This window comes from Girardinichthys multiradiatus, chromosome 5 (assembly GCF_021462225.1).
Source record: "Girardinichthys multiradiatus isolate DD_20200921_A chromosome 5, DD_fGirMul_XY1, whole genome shotgun sequence".
NCBI classification, from domain to species: domain Eukaryota; kingdom Metazoa; phylum Chordata; class Actinopteri; order Cyprinodontiformes; family Goodeidae; genus Girardinichthys; species Girardinichthys multiradiatus.
The window spans coordinates 36,013,550-36,039,502 of NC_061798.1; the positions used below are offsets into that span (position 1 = coordinate 36,013,550).

At 40.7% G+C, this 25,953-nt stretch overlaps 1 protein-coding gene across 7 annotated transcripts in view; it reads left to right on the forward strand.

Moving 5' to 3' along the window:
* The window catches only part of cacna1ab (calcium channel, voltage-dependent, P/Q type, alpha 1A subunit, b), a 179,852-nt gene that overhangs the window by 23,384 nt on the left and 130,515 nt on the right, over positions 1-25,953 (forward strand). For all 7 annotated transcript variants that reach the window (XM_047366481.1, XM_047366480.1, XM_047366484.1 and 4 more), the window contains exons 2-3: positions 22,459-22,564; positions 23,028-23,167. In XM_047366481.1, the coding sequence (XP_047222437.1) occupies positions 22,459-22,564; positions 23,028-23,167 (246 nt within the window). The remainder of the gene's footprint in view (positions 1-22,458; positions 22,565-23,027; positions 23,168-25,953) is intronic.

The following is a 25,953-nucleotide window of genomic DNA, read 5'->3' on the forward strand; positions in this document are numbered from 1 at the left end:
CATTTAGGCCTCAGACAACATAACCTCCTTGAACCTTGAACCGCCACCTTAACGTGGTGGAGGGGTTTCAGTGCTCAAATGATCCTAGAGGCTATGTTGTCTGGGGCCTAAATGCCCCTGGTAGGGTCTCCCATGGCAAACAGGCTCTAGGTGATGGGTCAGACAAAGAGTGGAGCCTGGGTCCCACCCTGAAGCCAGGCCTGGGGTCGGGACTCGCCGGAGAGCACCAGGTGGCCGGGTTGCTCCACGCGGGTCCCGACTGGGCCAAGCCCAAACGAGAGACGCGAGGCCATCCCCCAGTGGGCCCACCACCTGCAGGGGGAACCGTGAGGGACCGGTGCAAAGAGGATTGGGTGGCAGACGAAGGTGGCGGACGAAAGTGGAGACCTCAGCGGCTCGATCTCCGGATGCTTTGGCTGGCTCTAGGGACGCAGAATGTCACCTCGCTGGGGGGGAAGGAGCCTGAGCTTGTGCGGGAGGTCAAGAGATATCGACTAGAAATAGTCGAGCTCGCCTCCACTCACAGCGTGGGCTCTGAAACCCATCTCCTTGAGAGGGGTTGGACTCTCTTCTACTCTGGAGTGGCCCACGGGGAGAGGCGGCAGGCTGGTGTGGGTTTGCTTGTTGCCCCCCAGCTCAGCTGTCTTGTGTTGGGGTTTACCCCAGTGGATGAGAGGGTCGTATCCCTACGCCTTCGGGTTGGGGATAGGTCTCTGCAGTGCTTCGCCAACACTGTTTATAGTGGGGGTGGGAGGCTGCTGACCTTGACTGAGGACATTATCGGGCGGTGGAAGGAGTACTTCGAGGATCTCCTCAATCCTGCCATCACGCATTCCGTGGTGGAAACAGAGGCTGGGGACTCGGGGTTGGACTCTTTCATCACCCAGGCTGAAGTGACCTAGGTGGTTAAAAAGCTACGCGGTGGCAAGGCTTCGGGGGTTGGGGACAGTGCCTCTGGACTGGCAGACTGGGGTGGTGGTCCCCCTCCATAAGAAGGGGGACCGGAGGGCGTGTTCCAACTACAGGGGGATCACACTCCTCAGCCTCCCTGGTAAGGCCTACGCCAGGGTATTGGAGAGGAGAGTCCGGCCGATAGTCGAACCTCGGCTTCAGGAGGAGCAGTGTGATTTTTGTCCCGGCCGTGGAACACTGGACCAGCTCTATACCCTCTACAAGGTGCTCGAGGGTTCATGGGAGTTTGCCCAACCGGTTCACATGTGTTTTGTGAACCTGGAGAAGGCATTCGACTGTGGGGGGTGCTCCAGGAGTATGGAATCGGGGGCCCTTTATTAGGGGCCATCCGGTCTCTGTACGAGCGAAACAGGAGTTTGGTCCGCAAGTCGGACCTGTTCCCGGTGTATGTTGGACTCCGGCAGGGCTGCCCTTTGTCACCGGTCCTGTTCATAATTTTTATGGACAGGATTTCTAGATGCAGGCAAGGGCCGGAGGGGTTGTGGTTTGGGGACCAGTGGATTTCGTCTCTTCTTTTTGCAGATGACGTGGTCCTGCTGGCCCCCTTTAGCCAAGACCAACAGCATCCCAGCCAAGTGTGAAGCGGCTGGGAAGAAGATCAGCTCCTCCAAGTCCGAGGCCATGGTACTCTACTGGAAAAGGGTGGCCTGTCCTCTTCAGGTTGGAGGGGAGTTCCTACCTCAAGTGGAGGAGTTTAAGTATCTCGGGGTCTTGTTCACGAGTGAGGGAAGAATGGATCGGGAGATCGACAGACGGATCGGTGCGGCTGCCGCAGTAATGGGGGCACTGTGCCGGTCCGTTGTGGTGAAGAGAGAGCTGAGCCGAAAAGCAAAGCTCTCAATTTACCGGTCGGTCTACGTTCCTACCCTCACCTATGGCCATGAACTTTGGGTCATGACCGAAAGAACGAGATCCCGGATACAAGCGGCTGAAATGAGCTTCCTCTGTAGGGTGGCCGGGCACTCCTTTAGAGATAGGGTGAGGAGCTCGGCCATCCGGGAGGGGCTCGGAGTAGAGCTGCTGCTCCTCCACATCGAGAGGAGCCAGTTGAGGTGGCTCGGGCATCTATACCGGATGCCTCCTGGACGCCTTCCTCGGGGAGTGTTCCAGGCACGTCCCACCGGGAGGAGGCCCAGGGGACGGCCCAGGACACGCTGGAGGGACTATGTCTCTCGGCTGGCCTGGAAACGCCTTGGGCTCCACCCGGAAGAGCTGGAGGAGGTGTCTGGGGAGAGGGACGTCTGGGCGTCTGTGCTGAGTCTGCTGCCCCCGCGACCCGGTCCCGGATAAGCGGAAGACGACGAGTACGAGTATGAGTACAACATAACCTCATAACGCTCAAACCGAGGAGGAGTAAAATATAATAGCAATAATTGCCATAGTATTTTGTCATGCCATGAGAATCTTATACCAATTCACAACTAGTCTTGATTTTGGGGAAAATATCTTTTGCCATTTGTTTGTTTTTTTTTCTCAGATTTTCAGTCTCAGTTGTATAGATGACTATAGCAACATATTATGTAGTATATATATATTTTAAAAGATCAGGAAAGTAAACAGGAAATAGCAACTAAGAAACCAGCATAGACTTGACCCAGGATTTGAGAGATGCATAATCTTTTTTCATTTCATTTCATTTTTTTTCTATTTGCCTCCCAAGTTTTTAGCGATTATCTTTTTGGTGCTAAAATCATTTTTATATCTGTCAAACTCTATCATCTATGCCATTTTTCATGGGTTCTTCTGGAGAAATTGGAACATATTGTGTCTTTGACAGCTTGCTCTGTCATTGTAATTTAAATTACTTTCTTTATCTGCATATATATATATATATATATATATATATATATATATATATATATATATATATATAACCTATCTAAACTCACTAATTTGGATGTAAAAATGTATAAACAATTCTTAGCAAAAGGATGAAAAAATTAGAGAGAGGAAAGTTGGAGACATAATTAAAATTGCATCCTTTAATCCTCTGGACACACACTCATATACCCACAGTGAGCCAGCGTTTAATTAACTATTTGGTGACAAGGGATTGGTATTGGACTAATTATTTGAACCACACATCTCGGCACTTGTCTCTTACTCTAAAACGCTTCCAGAGAGACACACAGGTATTCCATAGTTTGAGCTCACTTGGTAATTGCAGGGTTTTGTGTGCAGATCAGTGTTGCTCTGAAATCCCCTTGAAGCCAAAATCATGTGGGACAGAGAGCTAAAGTTAGGCCTCTTTTCAGCAGCAGACTTAAGCACAGCATTATTCGAATGTGGTGTTAAACAAGGACAAGGCGCCAAAATAACAGGCTTTTGTCTCCTTGTTAGAGGTAAGCTGCCTGTCTTTTTCTGTGGGCACAATAAGTGTAGTAAGTGTTACCAAAACAGGAATATTAAGAAAATAATCTAAGAAAGTTTCCTGTTATGTTCAAATACTAATACATTTCTTGGAAATTTCAAACATGCCAACAGTGGAACCTCAGAAATTATTAATGAATGTTTCAGTACACTATATATTAAAACACTGTCCAAACACTTTGTTCAACTGACAGCCCTCAAATAGTTCTTACGAAAACTGAAAAAATGTGTAGCAAAAAGTTGTTCCTTTGCCAACAGCAATACAGTAAATGTGTGAGCACACTTGAACATTGAAACAACATTGATTTCGCTCCTGTAAATATGAAATATCTATTTATCAGCGTATGTGTTTAAGTGTGTGTGGGTGTATTTTTTCATGTCTGACTGTGAATGTGGATACATTTGTCTGTGTAGGTGTATGCAAGTAAGTGTGTGAGTGTGCATGTTAATGTGTGTATATGTTAACAAAAAGGTGGATGCAGTCTGATTCTAAATCACACATCTTGAGTGACATGGTGGGTTGATGAGTCACTAAAAAATGAGCACAGCCACTTTTGTCTTTTAGTACAAAACCTTTCTGCCCCACCCCATCTGACAAACACATTTCACTTCCACGTCTTTCTTGCTTCACTGTTTGTTGCCAATTCTACATGCTCATAATGCTTAACAATGTATACGGTATGCTTGTGGATACGGTTCAGTGTGCACCTGCTTGGGTCTTTTTGTGTGTGTGTGTACTATGTGGTGGCATAGTGCTCTATTCTGCAGATATTATTCGGTGACTAATGTAGTAGCTGCTGATGTCATATGTTCTCCTCTCCTCACTGCCGAACTCTCTCATTTCCTGAACATTCATTATTTATCAGCCATTCATGTTCCATGCTTACACGCACACGTGTGCACGCTCACTCTCAATGCGGCAGCACAAAGTTGCTGGCTGTTCAACACACAGGATATAAGCTATTGATATAACATGACAGATTGCTTTTATTTAGAAAACTGTGAGTAATGGAGGAGAGGAAGCTAGGGAGAAAAGGAAGAATTAGGATAGATGTGTGTTTTAGGCAAAAGTTATTAAATAGAATTAGAAAAAGCAGTAATAAGGTAGCCGTTTGTGTGCTTGTCCTAATTCTGAATTATATTAGAGATGTTGGGAGATGTTTGGAAAAGCGGGATTCATTTACAGAGGTAGACAAACACCTCGTACAAAAAGATCCAGTCCTAGTCCTTTCATTGTGGATGAATGATTTCAGTTTAAAGATTTATGTTTGGCACAGAAGCAATATCTTTGTTAATGCTTTGTTCTGATGACCCTATTGTTTGTCTAAACAGCGCTAGTTTTTTATTCATTTTCTTTCATATCTTAATTGTAGTCACAATGTTGAGCTTTAAGCCATGTATTTTAAGTGCTGAGTTTCTGCAAAGAGTCACTAAATGTTTTATATCAAAAAACTATACTTAAAATACATAAGAATTCAGCCAAGATAAAATGCTAACTACAAGACTAATAAACAACTGAAATTAAAACGACAGACTTTTGATAAGAACATAGAGGAAAGTTATTTTTTTCTCCGCCGCTTATCTCCACTCCCACGTCAAAGGTCCTAGCAATTCCTACACTGCTCGCCAGTGTCCCAGCGGTTTCTGCACCGCTCGTCAGGGCTCCACCGTGGTTCTGGCTCTCCAGAGCTCCACCATAGCGCATACCTTCTGATCGGCGTCTCTGAGGGTCCTCTACGCCCCGTGGTCGTCCTCGAGACCATGTGCTCAGAGGGTCCTCAACGTGTCTGGGCCGGCCTTCTGAAAGGCATCCTCATGGGTGCTTCTGGTTAGGCCGCCAGCCTCCTGACAGCCTGCTCTGTCGTCCCAGACTGCCTGAACACTGTGTCTGCACAGGATGACCTCTGGGCCGTCCACCTGAACTCTGTGTCTCCATGGGACAACCTCTGAATCATCAACCTGAACTCTGTTTTGTCCGAGGCCCCGTCCAGCCGCTCTGGTCGGGTTGTTTTTGGTTTTGTTTCCTGGCCCTATTTGGTTAGTTTTGTGTTTCTGGCCCTGTTCCAGGTAATTTTTGTTTCTTGATTTCTGTACTCTGGTCTGGTTGGAACATGTCATACAAATATTTGAATTGGATTATAGTCTCCTGGTGAGATGGTTATATATGTGTGTCATCTGCATAGTTATGGTAACATTTTATTTATTTATTATTTGAACACATAAAAGCAGATATACAGTACAGACCAAAGATTTGGACACACCTTCTCATTCAAAGAGTTTTCTTTATTTTCATGACTATGAATATTGTAACTTCACACTGAAGGCATCAAAACTATGAATTAAAACATGTGGAATTATATACTGAACAAAAAAGTGTGAAACAACTGAAAATATGTCTTATATTCTAGGTTCTTCAAAGTAGCCACCTTTTGCTTTGATTACTGCTCCGCACACTCTTGGCATTCTGTTGATAAGCTTCAAGAGGTAGTCACCTGAAATGGTTAGTTTTGCGGCAAGCTTGAAGATGTTAGTTAGTTTTGTTAGTTCTTTTCACATTGTGGCGTGTCTGTGTGTGTGTGTGATATGCACATCTAATAAGGCTAAACGTCTGTGACTTTTCTATTGATTTTTACAGACATTGATGCAGTCTTATAAACTGGTCGACCTGATTATGTTCTTTGTGTTTTTCGGTTATGAGTAAAGCTGCACAATATCTAATCACAATCACCATTGCAGTATGAATGTGTGCAATATCATACATTGGATGCAATGTCGGAAGGCTACAGTATTTCAAGGGCTGTGCATTAAAACTCTGCTTTCCAAGAATATATTTGGCCTACCTTGAATGAACTTTCACTGTCCACTGTTTTAATGAAGGAATGATTTATAGAATTTATAAAAATGTAAAAACAAGGCTGTAGTTGTTTTGGTTTTTCGCTCAATACACAAAAACAGTACTGGACACATATGAAGTACACAGTGTCCCCATTGCTTCCCCGAAGTGAACTTTTGTCAAGTATGCAATGATTATACTAGGAAAGGTATTGCTAAAAAAGGATATCAGGAGGTTACAGACGGAAACTCGAAAACCATTGTCCAGCAAGTATTATGCTACTTTAGTGTAGTCATTGTGCAATTGTTGACAGTAAATTAATATTTTGTTACAAAATTGGTTTATCAAAAAGCTTTTTTTTTTTTTTTTTTACAAATGTCACCTACAATCCTGCAAGAGTTTTGGGGAGTGACATTATTTAAATGGAAAATTAAATAAAGATGGGTAAATGTCATACCATGACCATCTGATGATGATCCATTCTACTATAATGGTGATTTGTTAACAGTAGGCCTGTAGGGCGGAAATTTTCTACTTCTTTGCTTTTTCCGTTTTTAACTACTGCCATTTAAACAAACCACTTCGTATTTTCGGGCTGGACCCAACAGTTTAGCTGGTGGCTCAGCATTGCTCAAGGCTCTCTCTCGCTCTCTTTCTCACACACACACACACACACACACAGGATTTAAACACATGCTGCGGCTGCTTCAGCAGAACTAAAATGGAGATGGTACATGTAGTCCTGTGTGTGTTTGTGTGTGCGAGCCTCTCCTTGTCTGCTGACAGTAACCTACTTTTATGGAGCCCACTCACTCAGAATGATAAAAATACTGCAATACAATTCTCTCTCCTTCTTTTCCTTTCTTCCTCACTACCTCTTCCACTAGCCAATTGTTTCTGCATATCTCCCTCTTTCTGTCATTCCTATCTTTTCTTCCACTGTAATCTAACTTCTCTAATTATTTACTCTTTGTTTATTGTTACCTATGTCTTTTATATCTTTTAACCACCCCCTTCCGTCAGTCATTCTTAAGTGTTTTCCATTCTTCATTTTCGATTGCTCCTTCATCATTCTGCTCTTCTTCAACTGTGTTTTGCTTTCATTCTGCTCCTCACTTTTATTTTGCTTACCAATGTTCTTCTCTTACGCCCCCTTCCCTCTTTTTATAGTCTCCCCGTTTTCTCCTACTTCCTCTCATCCTGGTGAGGAGGTGCTGATGCTGCAGCCATCTGCTGAGCTGAGTTAAGGATGCATGGTGGCAGGAGGAAATAGGAAGGAAGAAGCAGAAAAGATCAGAATAGGGAACACAAACAGAAGCCTCGGGAATTAGTATTCCAGATTGATAGAAATGAGGGAGATTTAATGAGCAAGGTAAAGATTGATTGTTAATTCTTGGAACTAATAGATATGTTTTATTTTACTAGAAATGTGGTAAATAGCCTAAGAGAGGCTTAAATTGTCAATCACTCTGCATTCAACTTGTTATCCATAAAGCCACTTACATCTTTTGACAAGATTTTCTAAAGAAATAGTCTGCTTATTCCAACTGAAGGACAGTACACTTGTCTCATTTTGGTCCACTAATGCTTCCAAATAGTACCTTCTTTAGTTAAAGGTTCGTCAACCAACAGCAATGAGTACATTTTGTATTGCTAAAATCATCAAAAACAATCAACAAAAATAAGAGATGCTTCAAGACACATTTTACAGAAAAGAATGTGGGTAATTATATTTAATTCGTCTCAGTTGGTGCATTTGCATGCATCTGATCTAAGAATAAATAGGTTTTCTTGATCAAAAGGGAATGTGATTCCTGTTAATGGCTGACCTGCAAAAAGAGATGTTTAATCAAAGTTAATACCAATCAGAGGTAAAGTAAAAATGAGGCACTTTAACTAATTTCCATCTTTCATTTGCATGTATTAGATTATAAAGTTCTTTATTTCCTTCTTTCTTTCTTTCTTGAAAATATTAAAATAAAAACAGACTGCGCAAAAAGGACCTCCCAGTATTCATAGAGGAAAAAATTCAGTTCAAGTCAAATAAGTTTGAACATCCCAGTTCAAGTCCAATTTAATTCAGCTTTTAATCGAGTTAAAATTGCGTTAAACCCTTGAATTTTGCATGATCATAATAAATTATTAGTGTTAAAAATTTAGTCTAGCTAAAAAATACTGCTTAGACGAATACAGTAAAGGTTTTGTAAAACTCAACTGTGCCATAAAGAATCTTTATTACGTATAGAATAATTTGGTTTGGGTTCATTCAGGCTTTGTTTATTAGGATTTAACTAGAGAGGACCAGTTAGTCCAGATTCATTTGAAAACAGTGAAGTACCCCGTTAGTTTACTTCTGAACTGGAATCTCAAATCACATGCCAACATTAGCATCACTAGCTAGCTGAGTTGCATAGCTGTGTTTTCTTATAGTAACCAAACACAGCACAGCACAACCACCAAATTCTCATTGCCTGGACATAACAAAAAACAATAATAAACTCTTTTGTTAGTGCTACCTCTAACATAAAGGTGGTCTGGGTGGAGAGCCATATCATTCATATCCAAAACTATTACTGATGTAGACAGTAAGTGGTAGGAACCTTTAAAAAAGAGCAATAAGAATCACATTTCTGTAAAGAAGGTTCAGAAGGTTTGGACCAGAAGATCATATGAAGAAATTACATAATGTGCAGTAGTTATGTTTTAAATGAATGAACCAGTGCACCTGCTTGTACATGTATGTAGGTCTAGCTGCCAGTCTTTAGAGAGGAGGCTCTTTCCTTGTGTTTCATCAGGGGTGATGCTGCAAGTGTTTTGTGTGTTTGTTTGTGAGCGAGGTCTGTGTGAATAATTTGTTTGTGTATTTATGCATGCATATGTGCATGGATGTAATTTCATCTGCTTGTTTTTTCTTGCAGTCAGTTTGGAAATGGTGGATGTAGTTGCTGGGCTCCTGAAATGAGAGAGCGATAAATATGTGAGTGTTTGTGTTTGGGTACGCTAACTAAGGGCGCAAATATATGCATTGCTCATTGTCCTCTGACAAAGTTCACAGCAGATATCCTATACAAAACAAAACTTAAAAAGCACCAATAAAACAGAAGGAGCTAAAGTTGGTAGAAAACACAATCAGAATAACACCTTCTTTATCTCTACCAGGTGTAAGTATAGCAGTTCATTGTGGAGAAGTATGGAGCAGAATTGCGGGGAAGGGAAGTGCAGGAGAGGGGATAAAATACCTGAATTAGAACAGAGCTGCAAGATAAGCCTAGAGTGATTATTAGTGATGTAAGTTGTCTGAAAAAGAGGGAGCGGCAGGAAGACGGAAAAGGAAACGAAAGCCATGTTTTGAAAGAAAAAGTGGAGAAAAAGATCAAACATAAGACTTGAGGAAAAAAATGCATTTTGCAGCAAGAGCTGCAGTATATGGGATAAAAATAAAACATAGTAGCAAAGCAAAATATAATGAAACAGCATAAGCTTAACAGAAGCACTAAAGTTGTTCTTGCCTGCTGACCACTGCTGCTGGATTATGCATGAACTCGGTTACTATGTCTTAATTTTTCATTTTGTCTCAGCATAATCCTACTTTGCAGAATTCTCCAAAAGTCCTAAACATGGGTTCTGTCAGGTCTTCGGTAGCTATTTTGAAATACAGGAATTTAGAGTTGACTCTACATCATACAAAAGGCTTAATTCCAGTGTTGGTGGTTCTTGCATAAATGCTGCCCTGTGCAAGCCCCTTCTGCACCCAAGAAGATTTGTTTTTTGTAATTGTTTTTGTTCTTTTTTTCATAGGTTTCAAAAACTTTAACTGTGTATTGTAAAATCTATTATCAATGTAGAATAGGTCAGTCCAGTATTGACAGGTCTATTTCATGTTTGTCTCAATCGAAACGTTTTTCATGCCAAAAAGGCATGAAAAAAGTTATTTTTCCTGTTTCCACAAAAAGAATAAAGAGTTGATGAATGTCAAAATGGCTTAAGCAAGCCAAACATAAATTGGTCAGATTAAACTGACTCACGTTTTTGGTCTTTGGTATGTGACTAGACTGCGTTCGCACCAGTTACTTTTTTCAGCACCTTCCTACAGTAAGCAGAAGGTATTGACAATAGTTTTGAACCAAATTTTAAAATCCCCAGTTTCAAGCTAAGCCTAATTTAATTGCTTAAACACACAATAAGCCACTGTTTAAAAGAGTGAAATTTCTTGGCAGGTCTGCAGGCTAAATGTCTACAGGTAAGTCCTTTTCACAGGCTTGTTGCTTCCTTGAATTATGGGGTTTGTATTTTTGCCAAAGGGAAATAACACCTAAATTTCATAGGCAGAGCAGCATGTTATAGAAAACATTAATGGCACCAGAATATTTATCAAACCAATCAAAACAATGTCAATGTAGGAAGCAGTAAATGAACAAACATACAAATTGAGGACATCATTTTTATTTTTTTCTAAACCCATTATGTAAAATTTGGGTTTATTGCCCATACATTCATTCATTCACTTTTTTCATGTTAGGCTGCACTGCCAACCAGGTAACATAATGTATTATTCTTTTTTCCATATTTTGCTAAATGGTAGCATTATTTGCTCCATGTAATTAACATGAGAACAATCATAACCTATTTATATCGCTTTCTAAAACTTTTTCTTAAATATATGCATTAAATTTTAAGTCCAGAAATTGTTCCAATGATCTTTAGAAATATGTTTGTGTCAGAAAATGCTTATTGGAGGTAAATATTTACGAAAACTTGACTACGTTTAAAACCTGTTCTTTTTTCTTTGTCATGGACGTTTGGGACGGATATCAGGGAAGTAAAAGAGAGAGAGAGAAAGAGAGAGATAGAGAGTGCTTGCATCACTCCATAAAGGGTCTGACTCTTGCTGAGTCGAGTGCAACACAGTTTCATTTATTTGATAAAGCTTCATTTGGTATGATTTAAAATCTCCCCTTCATCAGGCTCCGCTAAGGCAGCCTCAGCGCGACACCAAAATGCCTCATCAGCTGAAAACATACACACAAACCCATTTGAGTGAAAACACGCGCGCACACACACCTTGGGTATGCACAAACAAACTGATGCATGAGAATATTTTTCACAGGAACACTTAGGTGGAGGAATTTAAATTGTTGTAGGTGGCTTTGTGGTGGGTTTTTGTATAGGTGAGGACAGAGGATAAATTTTAAACTGGCAAATAGTTAAAGGTCATGAATGGATTTGGTGCACACACATTTAATGCTGTTGGTTGATGGGGAACTTTAATATGTGAATACACGATTGTGGCATTCCTATCAAGTGCAAGAAATGTTCAGAGAAACCAAACTACAGTGTAAACAGCAAAATCCATACTTGGAACAGTCTTGAATTATGATCAGCTGAATCTGTTTTCAGCCTTTTAACCTCAAAATAAACTTTGTAAAGTTCTTGCCTAACAACCCTAATACTGGATGTACCAGGCTTAGGTGATGGTGACACTGTCAATCAAAAACGTTTACAACCACTGATGTAATCTTGGAAGTATACAGGAAGAACACAGTGTGCAGAGATGCAGACTTGTTCCTGGGAAAAAATATTTTGTTGTTACTGCTTTTCTAAACCAGAACAAAAACAACAAGTTTATATACAAAAGAAGAAGTCTGGTGAAGTGAAAACGGAAACTTTAACTTGTGATGTTCTGACACAAAAATAGAACAGTCAGTCAGTGAAAAGACAAACAGGAACAACCAGGCAGTTTTCTGTTCTGTTCTGCTCTATTTGAAAAACATGTGTTATGTGGGTCTAAATGTGAAAAAATAACCCCTTCCCGGTCAGCGGCCCACAGAGGCTCCAAAGGTAAGTAAGTTTGCTCATGGAACATCACCATTTAAAAAAAATCTAATCAAATTCTTAACACCATTGTGCCAAAATGGTCAACAGTGTCAGTTGATCTCTTTATTGTTCTTCCCAGATCCATTCATATCGACCGTATGTTGTCTTATGTGATAAGTTCCACCCACTCTCTCACAAACAGCTCTGATGTTTTGTGTTTACCTGTCCGTGGGGGGTGGTGTGGTACTTTGTTTATCTGTGTGAAGTTGTACAAGACCTTCTTTTACCACTTTTTGGACTCTTAGTCTGCTCTATGACTGTATGATTAAGAATTCAGGAATTACAGCCTTTTGAAGTTCATATGTAAAGGTGTGGCTATTTGAAGTCTCCAGTGGCCACTTTGGAAAACACAAGGACATATCCACAGAAAAACCTCTTCAGAATACTCAGCTGTTTTGTTAGAGTTCTCAAATGTATTTATTTAATATAGGTTTGACTGCTCAGGTTAAATATTCAGTGTTACCTTTACAATAAGACTAAGCTTCTGCATGTGCTCCACAGGGTTGCAGAACAGCTTCTAATTTAATTTGGGTATGAATTTTACAGGCATTTGTAGGTGTTTTGGGTGCTAATGTTAAGTCCTGTGAAATCACTTAAGTAAGTTTGTTACTGTTTATGTGCTATCATAAAAGCTTGTGTACAATGTATTTATAGTGGACTTCGCAGTGTTTCGCTGCTTCAGATACATTGCGTTTTATGATTTGTTTTCATATTAAATAGTCAAAAAACATCTGGGAATGAAATGTATGGATGTCACCAAGTGGTCACATTAACATGAGCCAAATATTTCAGAAAGTAAAGTACAAGTTTTACTTTCAGTTCCAAATGTCCTGCATCCCGAAGTAAATCAGCCGTTTTGATAGCGTAGCATGAGATTAAGTAATGTCATTATTGTGTAAGTACTTTGATATTTAGGTCGCAGTTTTGTCAGTTGAGTAAAGCACATGTGGTGTGTGCAAGCTGTTGCTCATGCTGCACTCTCTAGAATTGTTTGACATGTCAGTAATAGTGAATGACAACATCATTTATTTACAGCGTGTGGTAAATAAAATGCATATGTAGCAGTATAAAATCATTCTGTTGGCACCCTGCTCTTCCAATGCCATTGAAACAAAAGGCTTATATGCAGTAGAGGGTGAAAATGTTGGAATTCCCACCATTTTCCGTTCATAAACACATCAACTGACATCATACCTTTGAGGAATTTTTTGAGTTGAGTATAAATGTGATAAAGGTTACGAACTGAAGCTTTGATGCATAAATAGGGATAATCTTGATATTCTTACATTTTATGTAGGATACAAAACCCCTACCTCTATCAAAGAACCTGCAGCAAGTCAAACCTCAGAGAAGTCCAGAAATCAGTAAACCGTGATTGGTCAATGTCTGAAAATGACTCATATTTTCCTTCTCTTGATATTTTACCTGAATAAAGGGTCATTTATGCTTAATATTGAATACAGAGGCACATACAGACGGAGCCTTCTGTCAATCTTTTACATACATTTTTAATGGATAGTTTAGTCTGTCTTCAGGAAGCTTGCTGACGCATCCCCAAATGCAACAAACAGAGCAAAAGCACTGATAATCGTGGGGCCAGTGTGCCGCAGTACAGCTCATACACGATCAGTGGCAGAACCAAAGAAAAAGACTATTAAACACTATGTGTTTAATGGCCGCCCAGACCACCTACATTTATGTTTTTATGTCTCTTCTGAGAATATACATTATCCCAATGTCCTCCACCGTCACCATGTTTGCTGTAGTCAAAAACTTACCTAAGTTCAGAAGCTAACCCATAACTGCCCTCTAGTGGAACTAGTGGCTAAAAGTCATACCAACATAAACTAACTAAACGCATGAGCGAAGTTATGCTTGACAACGTTAGAAAGGGGCACAACTACAGGTCCTTCTCAAAAATTAGCATATTGTGATAAAGTTTATTATTTTCCATAATGTCATGATGAAAATTTAACATTCATATATTTTAGATTCATTGCACACTAACTGAAATATTTCAGGTCTTTTATTGTCTTAATACGGATGATTTTGGCATACAGCTCATGAAAACCCAAAATTCCTATCTCACAAAATTAGCATATTTCATCCGACCAATAAAAGAAAAGTGTTTTTAATACAAAAAACGTCAACCTTCAAATAATCATGTACAGTTATGCACTCAATACTTGGTCGGAAATCCTTTTGCAGAAATGACTGCTTCAATGCGGCGCGGCATGGAGGCAATCAGCCTGTGGCACTGCTGAGGTCTTATGGAGGCCCAGGATGCTTCGATAGCGGCCTTTAGCTCATCCAGAGTGTTGGGTCTTGAGTCTCTCAACGTTCTCTTCACAATATCCCACAGATTCTCTATGGGGTTCAGGTCAGGAGAGTTGGCAGGCCAATTGAGCACAGTGATACCATGGTCAGTAAACCATTTACCAGTGGTTTTGGCACTGTGAGCAGGTGCCAGGTCGTGCTGAAAAATGAAATCTTCATCTCCATAAAGCTTTTCAGCAGATGGAAGCATGAAGTGCTCCAAAATCTCCTGATAGCTAGCTGCATTGACCCTGCCCTTGATAAAACACAGTGGACCAACACCAGCAGCTGACACGGCACCCCAGACCATCACTGACTGTGGGTACTTGACACTGGACTTCTGGCATTTTGGCATTTCCTTCTCCCCAGTCTTCCTCCAGACTCTGGCACCTTGATTTCCGAATGACATGCAGAATTTGCTTTCATCCGAAAAAAGTACTTTGGACCACTGAGCAACAGTCCAGTGCTGCTTCTCTGTAGCCCAGGTCTGGGGAATGCGGCACCTGTAGCCCATTTCCTGCACACGCCTGTGCACGGTGGCTCTGGATGTTTCTACTCCAGACTCAGTCCACTGCTTCCGCAGGTCCCCCAAGGTCTGGAATCGGTCCTTCTCCACAATCTTCCTCAGGGTCCGGTCACCTCTTCTCGTTGTGCAGCGTTTTCTGCCACACTTTTTCCTTCCCACAGACTTCCCACTGAGGTGCCTTGATACAGCACTCTGGGAACAGCCTATTTGTTCAGAAATTTCTTTCTGTGTCTTACCCTCTGGCTTGAGGGTGTCAATAGTGGCCTTCTGGACAGCAGTCAGGTCGGCAGTCTTACCCATGATTGGGGTTTTGAGTGATGAACCAGGCTGGGAGTTTTAAAGGCCTCAGGAATCTTTTGCAGGTGTTTAGAGTTAACTCGTTGATTCAGATGATTAGGTTCATAGCTCGTTTAGAGACCCTTTTAATAATATGCTAATTTTGTGAGATAGGAATTTTGGGTTTTCATGAGCTGTATGCCAAAATCATCTGTATTAAGACAATAAAAGACCTGAAATATTTCAGTTAGTGTGCAATGAATCTAAAATATATGAATGTTAAATTTTCATCATGACATTATGGAAAATAATGAACTTTATCACAATATGCTAATTTTTTGAGGACCTGTATATACATGCTGAAAGGAAGGATTAAGGCATAAATAATAATGGTGGGTATGCATAAATATCAAGTTACCTCTTGGTTTTCAGATTTATGAGCGGTAAATACAATAATTCATGTAATTATGTTTGAATATTTCTTATGTTCATGTGCATCTTTGATAAATATTTTCTCTATATACAGTATGTATTGTTTTTTTCCTGCAATAGCAAGACAAGAAAAAAATTAAAAGGAGGAGAAATGACGTGTGTGTGTGTGTGTGTTTGTGTGTGTGTGTGTGTGTGTGTGTGTGTGTGTGTGCGTGAGGTCAGTGTATTTGGCAGAGCAGACCCTGTTCTTGGCCATTAGAAAGCTATTTTAATTAACAAGAGAGGAACTCGCACCCATTTTTGCAGTGCTCACCAATACTACAGTTGCCAAAATTTCAGTATTTTAATTGCTTTAGATTAAACCTTTCTTCTCCTGTCTCCTTTAAAAAAACACGATGTAATGTGATGGATGGGGAGAGGTTCAATTTGTAAGAAATAAAAAACATCACTTTGGACCACCAGGGAAGCCAACAAGGAAGAGCAGAAGAGGAAAAATAATAAATTGTTTTCATAAACCAAAACAAGAAGAAAGATTTTGGAAAGGGTGAAATTCCTTAAAAGAGAACATAAAGCTTATAAGCTACTATGAAGACACTGCAGGAATGTTTAAAGAATAAGGAGAAATTTGAGATACACTCACACTGCTACCTCTTGCTTTCAGCAGGTTGTTAGGCCAGCAGAGTGTGTGTGCTGAATAATAAATGTTGTGGCAGACATGTCCTCTTACAGAGACATCCTCACAGGCACATAGAAAAGTGCTCCTCAGAATGGCTTTAAAAAAAAAAATCATGATAGATTGTAATATGTTTTTAGTTTACATATTTAATAAATACAGGGGTTGGACAATGAAACTGAAACACCTGGTTTTAAACCACAATAATTTATTAGTATGGTGTAGGGCCTCCTTTTGTGGCCAATACAGCATCAACACGTCTTGGGAATGACATATACAAGTCCTGCACAGTGGTCAGAGGGATTTTAAGCCATTCTTCTTGCAGGATAGTGGCCAGGTCACTACGTCATACTGGTGGAGCAAAACGTTTCCTGACTCGCTCCTCCAAAACACCCCAAAGTGGCTCAATAATATTTAGATCTGGTGACTGTGCAGGCCATGGGAGATGTTCAACTTCACTTTCATGTTCATCAAACCAATCTTTCACCAGTCTTGCTGTGTGTATTGGTGCATTGTCATCCTGATACACGGCACCACCTTCAGGATACATTGTTTGAACCATTGGATGCACATGGTCCTCAAGAATGGTTCGGTTGTCCTTGGCAGTGGGGCGCCCATCTAGCACAAGTATTGGGCCAAGGGAATGCCATGATATGGCAACCCAAACCATCACCGATCCACCCCCATGCTTCACTCTGGGCATGCAACAGTCTGGGTGGTACGCTTCTTTGGGGCTTCTTCACACCGTAACTCTCCCGAATGTGGGGAAAACAGTAAAGGTGGACTCATCAGAGAACAATACATGTTTCACATTGTCCACAGTCCAAGATTTGCGCTCCTTGCACCATTGAAACCGACGTTTGGCATTGGCATGAGTGACCAAAGGTTTGGCTATAGCAGCCCGGCCATGTATATTGACCCTGTGGAGCTCCTGACGGACAGTTCTGGTGGAAACAGGAGAGTTGAGGTGCACATTTAATTCTGCCGTGATTTGGGCAGCCGTGGTTTTATGTTTTTTGGATACAATCTGGGTTAGCACCCAAACATCCCTTTCAGACAGCTTCCTCTTGCGTCCACAGTTAATCCTGTTGGATGTGGTTCGTGCTTCTTGGTGGTATGCTGACATTACCCTGGATACCGTGGCTCTTGATACATCACAAAGACTTGCTGTCTTGGTCACAGATGCGCCAGCAAGACGTGCACCAACAATTTGTCCTCTTTTGAACTCTGGTATGTCACCCATAATGTTGTGTGCATTTCAATATTTTGAGCAAAACTGTGCTCTTACCCTACTAATTGAACCTTCACACTCTGCTCTTACTGGTGCAATGTGCAATCAATGAAGACTGGCTACCAGGCTGGTCCAATTTAGCCATGAAACCTCCCACACTAAAATGACAGGTGTTTCACTTTCATTGTCTAACCCCTGTATATTTCTCTCATATAAAAATCAGAACTTGCAACTAACATAATTATATCCCGCTGCCGCTGCTCAAATTGTCAGTCATACACTATATCACCTCTGAATGACAAATTTAGCAGAAAAGGAGAGGAAAATAATTTTAGAGCTAAATAAAACTAAACACACAACACTAAATATTTGTTTTTATATCCTCCACTCTGGCCAATGATCTGCTAATCCCCAAAAGTGCTTTGAATGTTATTAATTCCCTAAAAGGAAGTTTTTGCCTGGAAAATAAGCTTTAAACTGGCTTTGGGTAATGCTCTATTCCTTCCTCCACATTCAATGAATGAAAATGTATAAATGTACTAATCTGTCTCTGCCCAAATCTCAGCCCCTGAGCTCATCCTCAAAGTGTCATTTGACAACAATCAAAGTTTTCCCATACAAGCCATTACAGTGCTAAATTAGAGCCAGTTTGACACATTTTTAAAAGCATGAAAAAATCAGTTTACCTTCCCACAGCAAGGGCCCTTACCCTGCAGTGCAAGGAGACAGTTGTCAACACAAAATCAGTGTATTGTTCTTATCATTAGGGGAAAGTCAGTTAGGCAAATCTATTTGGTCTAACCAATATTCATAATAAAAAAATAAAGTTATTCCAGGGTTAATCCAACTTCTAAGTACTGCTAAAGCACTGTGTTGTTGTTTTTTTTTTCCTAAAAGAATGAACTAAAAGAAAATCTTACTTTCAAACTGTAAACACAGCGATAACATCTGCAACCATAAATATGCTTCAGTCCGATGACAAAAAGAAAGTGGTTCACTCCTCCAGCCCAGAAAATAGGGTCCTTCCACCATATTGGTTCCCATGCTAAACTGGGGCTGGTGTGAGCTCTTTATCGGTTCATTTAGAGATGCTGTTTAGGCTCCATAGCCAAAGAGTCAGGTCAGTGCCATCATTACTTCACTAAAAACATCTCTTTCAGCATGTATTTAATCCTTTGTCTGTTGTATTCAGATTCAGATTGTGTCATAAAGTATGGCAGTGCAGGGAGAAAATTTAACTATACAAATCATATTATTAATCTCAGTATTCCTACAAGCACATGATCTAATCTTGTCAGCTTCCTTTATCAACAATTTTTACATGTTTTTGGGAATGCTTCACAGTCCTTTCTGGCTAGTCTTTAAACAGTGCCAGCAACGTTGACAATGGTAGTTCAATAAATTTATGGTGAAAAATATTGAAGTTTTTGTTGACCTACTTAAATCAGGTGATGGTTGATGTCAAAATAAACAGCAGAAAGATAATTCCTGAGCTAAAGTTCCTTTCACTAATGTTGGCGCTTCATGTTTTTATTGCTTTTTTTCCCCTAAATTAGACGGTTTAAAAGTGAGGATAACATGGCACTTTTAAATTTGGCACTCACAATAATTTCATTGGCTATTGGGGCCTAATAGCCTGCCTCCAAACTTAATGAAAGCAGTTCATTCCTTTGGTCAAGCTAAGAGCTGGTGCAGAGAGAGCAGCAGATTATTGGTTCAAGATCCAAGGAAGTAACTGGTGCTAAGCAAGAACAGGGCTGCTAACTCTCAGTGAGTAAAAAAAGACTGAGTGGCTTTACACAAGAGGCAGCATGTGGCTTGGTACTAAACCCGTTTTCAGTAAGACGCAAACAGAGCTGCCTGGATGTTATTTACTCTGTGCCAAGGGAGGAGCAGTCTCTACCCGGGGGAGGAGACAAACATGTCTCATGCGCAGAGACAAGTTCAGACTAAAAGCCTGTATTTTTTAGTAAAAAAATCTATTTAAATCAATAAAATGAAGCACCGTCTTGCTATGTAATGACTGATAGCATTATTAATGTTAGTTAATATAGATCCAGTATTTATATAGCATGTTTTATAGATGTTATACCATATTTTAGGGCAAATAATAGAAATTAGAACTTTGCAGGTAAAAGGGTAGCCCTTGCTTTGAATTTTGTCATGTTACTCAAACTCTATTTTCTTTTATTGGGGTGTTATGTGACCAGCACAAAGAGGGCATAGGTGAAGTGAAAGATTCAAAGGTTTTCAAAATCAAAACTGAAAAGTGTGGCCTGTATGTCTGTTCAGCCATTTTTACTACGATATACGTACATAAAATCCAGTGCTACTAATTGCGTTTAGAAGTCACTTAATTAGTGTCACAATGTGCCATGTCTGGTGTTTGTTTTTGTTTATTTCTCCTGGTCTGGTCCTTAGTTTACCCTTAGTTTTGTGTTTTGACTTGTTAATTGGTTTCACTCCCTCTGTATCCCTGCAGTCTGACACACACCTGTTCCTTGTACCCCATGATTACTCTGTCCCTCTGTTCACTGGTTCTCCCTGTACTCTCTGTATTTAAGCTCTTTAGTTTTCATTGTTCCCAACTGGTTCCTTGTGTTAGTCCTGTCTTCCAAGTCGTTCTGTCATGTCTGGTATTCTGGTCTGGTTGGAGCATACTCCTGTTTCTGTGCCTGGTCCTGTGAGTAAGGATATTAAAACCTTCTTACTTCCATTCTCTGTTCTTGGAGTACTTCTCTGCACTTTGGTCCTACTACAAACCCAAAGTATGACAGAAGGAACCAGCGTACTGGACCAAGTGGAAAGGTTAAAAAGGGAGTTCAAAAAAGGAGAGGGGATTGCCAGGTTGTTTTCTTACCTCTGGACTTATCCAGGCTCTCCATGGCGGAGATTAGAGGTGGCTAACTGCCTGAAGGACTGGCTGGAGGAATGGCGTGGTTTTTTCCCCCACGAGATTATCGAAATAGAGTGTCAGAGAGCTCTGGCAGAGATTTACTCTCCCATCCCAAGGCTTCCTCACCAGGGTACCAGCGGTTTCTGCACCGCTCTTCGGGGGTCCACCGTGGTTCCGGGTCTCCAGAGCTCCACAGTGGTTCTAGGTCTCCCGAGCTCCACTGCCGGCTTCCTTGTGATCGTCCTCCAGAGCACCTGCTCCAAGGGTCTTCTACATGGCTGGGCCGGCCTCCAGACAAGATTCGTCGTGGGTGCTTCTGGTTCCGCAGCCGACCTCCTGAACTCTGGGTTTTGGTGTAACTTCCTCCTGGTTGTCATCCTGAACTCTGTGCCCGCACAAGATGACCTCCTGGTTGATATTTGCCACAGGCCAGGTAGAGGCCACTGTGAATGTGGATGAAGAAGCGATGGTGAAATAAGACAAAATGTTTACTTTTTGTCTCACATGCACAACGCTCTGTGTGGCAGATAACCAACACTGTACATCATCTTGAACAAACAATCCTAATGGTGAAGCAGCTTTATGTTGTGGGAATACTTTTCTTTAGCAGGGACAGGGAAGCTGCTCAGAACTGATTGATGGATGGAGGTAAGAATTCAAAAAAGTTGACACTGACCTTACAGTAGGACAATAACACTAAACATACGGGCAGATGTTTAGTGTCTGGTTTGGTTCAAAGTTTGTTCATGTGCTAATGCGGTCCAGTCAAAGTCTGGATCTAAATTTTGTTGAGAATCTATTGCAAAACTTGTTCGCAGTGTGACAGAGCTTACGTTAACAGGAGAAATGTCAGTCTCTAGATGTACAAACCGGCAGAGAGATACTTCAAAATAGTTATAACTGTTAATGCAAAGAAGGTGGTTCTACAGAATATTGACTCAGGCAGGCTAAATACAAATGCACTTCACATTCTTCAATTTTATTTGCATAAATAGGTAGAAATCTTTGTTTCATCTCATAGTTTTGCACTATTTTGTGCTGGTCTGTCAGAGAGGGTACACTGAAGAGTGGCTGTAATGTGACAAAATGTGAAAAAGTGGCATAAATACTTTTGCAAGTTACTGTAAATCCCCTAAATATTCAAACTCAAAACCAAGAGTATATTTCCCACATGTGCAGGTGTGTACATTGCTTTTGCCAGCCAGCATGTGCCATGCAGTTCAGCCTTGTCTTGTTAGTGTGCAGTCCCCTGACCAACCTGCCAACCTGTCTCATCCTCTCACGTCAACCAGCCTCTTATTCCTCGCCCGCTCCATCGCTCGCAAACACACATATACACAAACTACCGCTCGGGCCGTCCTCTGGCCATAGTGTCTGTGTCAACGTTGCATCTGGTAAACACGACAATAGACACGTACTCCTGTCGCACATAGGCAGACAAACATGCAAGGAGACAGACCCACACGTCCAGACTAACAGGATAATGACTGGACAATTAGGCACATGCTTGATCTGTCTGGATGTATCCAGTCATCTTAGGCCCTCCAGCAGCCATTATTCAGGGATGGACACACAGATCCAAACACACACACAAACACACGTATACAACACAATACATTGATACACACTTTACTGGATGGAGTACTGTGAAAAGCTGTTTGTGCCACGAGTCTGACCTCTCTGATTCAATGTATAGCATGTGTTTGTTTATGGTGTTTAATGCCTTCCTATTTTCTTTTGTTTAAAAGTCCAAAAATGGCATCATCGTCATTCCAGTGATATACACACGTTTGTTTATGGGTTTAACAGTATGAGATATTGTCAAAATCTAATTGCTCTTTTATTTAATTATTAGGCACATCCAAGGCATGAAGGCTTTTAATTTTGGTCAGTTTTGTGTAGATCTGCATTGTTATGGATGGATGGATGGATGGATGGATGGATGGAATGGATGGATGGAATGGATGGAGTTAAATATGTAGAGTGCATGCATATGTAGGAAGGGTGTCTTTGATTGTCCCTTTGTTGTTGGTGATATGACCCTTAACTCCAGCTGTACTCCATTTGAATGGATGATCCTCACCACCATCATAGCAAACTGCATTGTCCTGGCTCTGGAACAGCACCTTCCTGATGGAGACAAGACACCTTTGTCCGAAAGACTGGTAAAACAACCTTGACACAAGCATATGAAATATACACACACCACTTATGCACACAGCCATTGAGTACAGTTTTAGGATTAAAATGAAAGGCCTGCAAACACAGGGGTATGTAATGGAGAATGGAAACATTTCTTTGTACAACTTTGTTTTTACTTATTTTCTATTATAGTTTATTATTAACATGTGGATTATTCTTAAAGTTGAAATGTTTTCTGTCTTTAGAATGCAGTTATTTACCATTCCATAATCATCATTTCTTCCTAAATGTCCTAATCAAAACAATTCTGTGTGCAAAAATATACCCACAGTCTATCTGCAACTAACCCTGCACTTGATTTCTCACCTTTCTCTCAACATTCATACCCCATACTTTGTTTGATCCTCCTTGTTCTCCCTTTTCCCCTTTCATGCCCTCCTTCTTCCATTCTTATGTCCTTCATCCTATTACCTTTCTCTCCTGTAGGAAGAGACAGAGCCCTACTTCATTGCCATATTCTGTTTTGAGTCTGGAATCAAGATCCTGGCTTTGGGATTTGCATTACATAAGGGCTCCTATCTAAGGAACGGCTGGAACGTCATGGACTTTGTAGTAGTCCTCACTGGGTAAGTCCACAGTAAGAATTGTAACAACCTTGGATTTATGTCACTTTATTTTTATTGCATTAATTGTAAATTTAGAATCATTCTTTTCTGTGACAATTTAAATATTTATTTTTATTATTGTTTTTACAATCTTTTCGTAAAAGGCTTGGCTTAGTTTGTTTGTTTTCTTTGTCACTGAAATGGTACATAATGTCTCTCTCCTTTGGAAAAGGAAACATGGCTACTAGTTTTGCTGATTGCTATGTTTTGGTGAAACAATCTGATGCCAATAATCTTTACATTTTATGTCTCCTAAATGTGTATTTTCAAGATTTTGAGCATCAGGCAATTCATTTTATTATTGTTAAATATTAGTTCAGCTATCAGTTGTATGTGTAGAAAACATACAGAAATAATAGTTAAGTAGAAAAGAGGAAAACAGGCAAACACAAAGACATGTTTACCTGATTTTCGAAATTATATTATAATTTTATGTAACTGAGGAAATATTATCTGTCTCTACATTTATTCTCAACCTGCTCATGTGCTTCCTGTGTCATGACTTTCTCTTTTCTCTAGTATCAAACTGACTAATGCAGCTGCAGTGGAGGTCTTGTTTGACAAGGTGTGCATGTGTGATCTGGGCCACTCCCCCCTTAGCCGCTATCCTCCTTTAATGAGGACACAAACACACACACATACACATACATGGAAAGACAGGATCAGAGCCTCCCTGCAGGGAGCAGCAACCAGGGCAAAGTGAAATGTCACTTTTCCAAGAAGCTGGTTTGTTGTTAGGCAGGAGGGGAAGCAAAGTTTCCTCCATTTCCCTTTTTTCCTTCTTTTTTGAGTGTTTTTTTTAAATCCTGATGATCAAGATCATAATGAAATGCCTAAGTCTCAGTTCTGACACTATTTGAACTGGTGTAATTACTTACATTTTTGACTTCTTAGTATAATTGATAAATTCATTCAAATTCAATTAATGAAAAGATGCTTGGGCTCCTTTCCCTTTAAGATTTTATATCCTATTGCCAAAATGAACCAGAAAGCTAAAAGTTGTAACAGTCTGTATGAAAGGTGTGTTACAATGTAGCTGCAGTGTCATGCAAAAGTATTCATACCCTTAGAACTTTTTTCAACATTTTGTTGCATTACAACCACAAGCTTTAATGTATTGAATTGCGATTTTAAAGGAATGAACAACACATGTGTTGTGTGATTGTGCAGAAATATATAATAGTTTTTTTGTCTGTTTTCAGAAATATGCAGTACAGACCAAAAATTTGGACACACCTTCTCATTCAAAGAGTTGTCTTTATTTTCATGACTGAATATTGTAGCTTCACACTGAAGGCATCAAAACTATGAATTAACACATGTGGAATTATATACTGAACCAAAAAGTGTGAAGCAACTGAAAATATGTCTTATATTCTAAGTTCTTCAAAGTAGCCATCTTTTGCTTTGATTACTGCTACACACACTCTTGGCATTCTGTTGATGAGCTTCAAGAGGTACTCACCTGAAATGGTTTTCACTTCACAGGTGTGCCCTGTCAGGTTTAATAAGTGGGATTTCAAGCCTTATAAATGGGGTTGGGACCATCAGTTGTGTTGTGCAGGAGATGGATACAGTACACAGCTGATAGTCCTACTGAATAGACTGCTAGAATTTGTATTATGGAAAGGAAAAAGCAGCTAAGTAAAGAAAAACGAGTGGCCATCATTACTTTAAGAAATGAAGATCAGTCAGTCCGAACAATTGGGAAAACTTTGAAAGTGTCCCCAAGTGCAGTCGCAAAAACCAACAAGCGCTACAAAGAAACTGGCTCACATGAGGACTGCCCCAGGAAAGGAAGACCAAGAGTCACCTCTGCTGTGGACAATAAGTTCATCCGAGTCACCAGCCTCAGAAATTGCAGGTTAACAGCAGCTCAGATTAGAGAACAGGTCAATGCCACACAGAGTTCTAGCAGCAGACACATCTCTAGAACAACTGTTAAGAGGAGACTGTGTGAATCAGGCCTTCATGGTAAAATAGCTGCTAGGAAAGCACTGCTGAGGACAGGCAATAAGCAGAAGAGACTTGTTTGGGCAAAAGAACACAAGGAATGGACATTAGACCAGTGGAAATCTGTGCTTTGGTCTGATGAGTCCAATTTTGAGATCTTTGGTTCCAACCACCATGTCTTTGAGCGGCGCAGAAGAGGTGAACGGATGGACTCTAAATGCCTGGTTCCCACCGTGAAGCATGGAGGAGGAGGTGTGATGGTGTGGGGGTGCTTTGCTGGTGACACTGTTGGGTATATATTCAAAATTGAAGGCATACTGAACCAGCATGGCTACCACAGCATCTCGCAGCGGCATGCTATTCCATCCGGTTTGCGTTTAGTTGGACCATCATTTATTTTTCAACAGGACAATGACCCCAAACACACCTCCAGGCTGTGTAAGGGCTATTTGACCAAGAAGGAGAGTGATGGGGTGCTGCGCCAGATGACCTGGCCTACACAGTCACCGGACCTGAACCCAATCGAGATGGTTTGGGGTGAGCTGGACCGCAGAGTGAAGGCAAAATGGCCAACAAGTGCTAAGCATCTCTGGGAACTCCTTCAAGACTGTTGGAAAACCATTTCGGGTGAGTACCTCTTGAAGCTCATCAACAGAATGCCAAGAGTGCGGAGCAGTAATCAAAGCAAAAGGTGGCTACTTTGAAGAACCTAGAATATAAGACATATTTTCAGTTGTTTCACACTTTTTGGTTCAGTATATAATTCCACATGTGTTAATTCATAGTTTTGATGC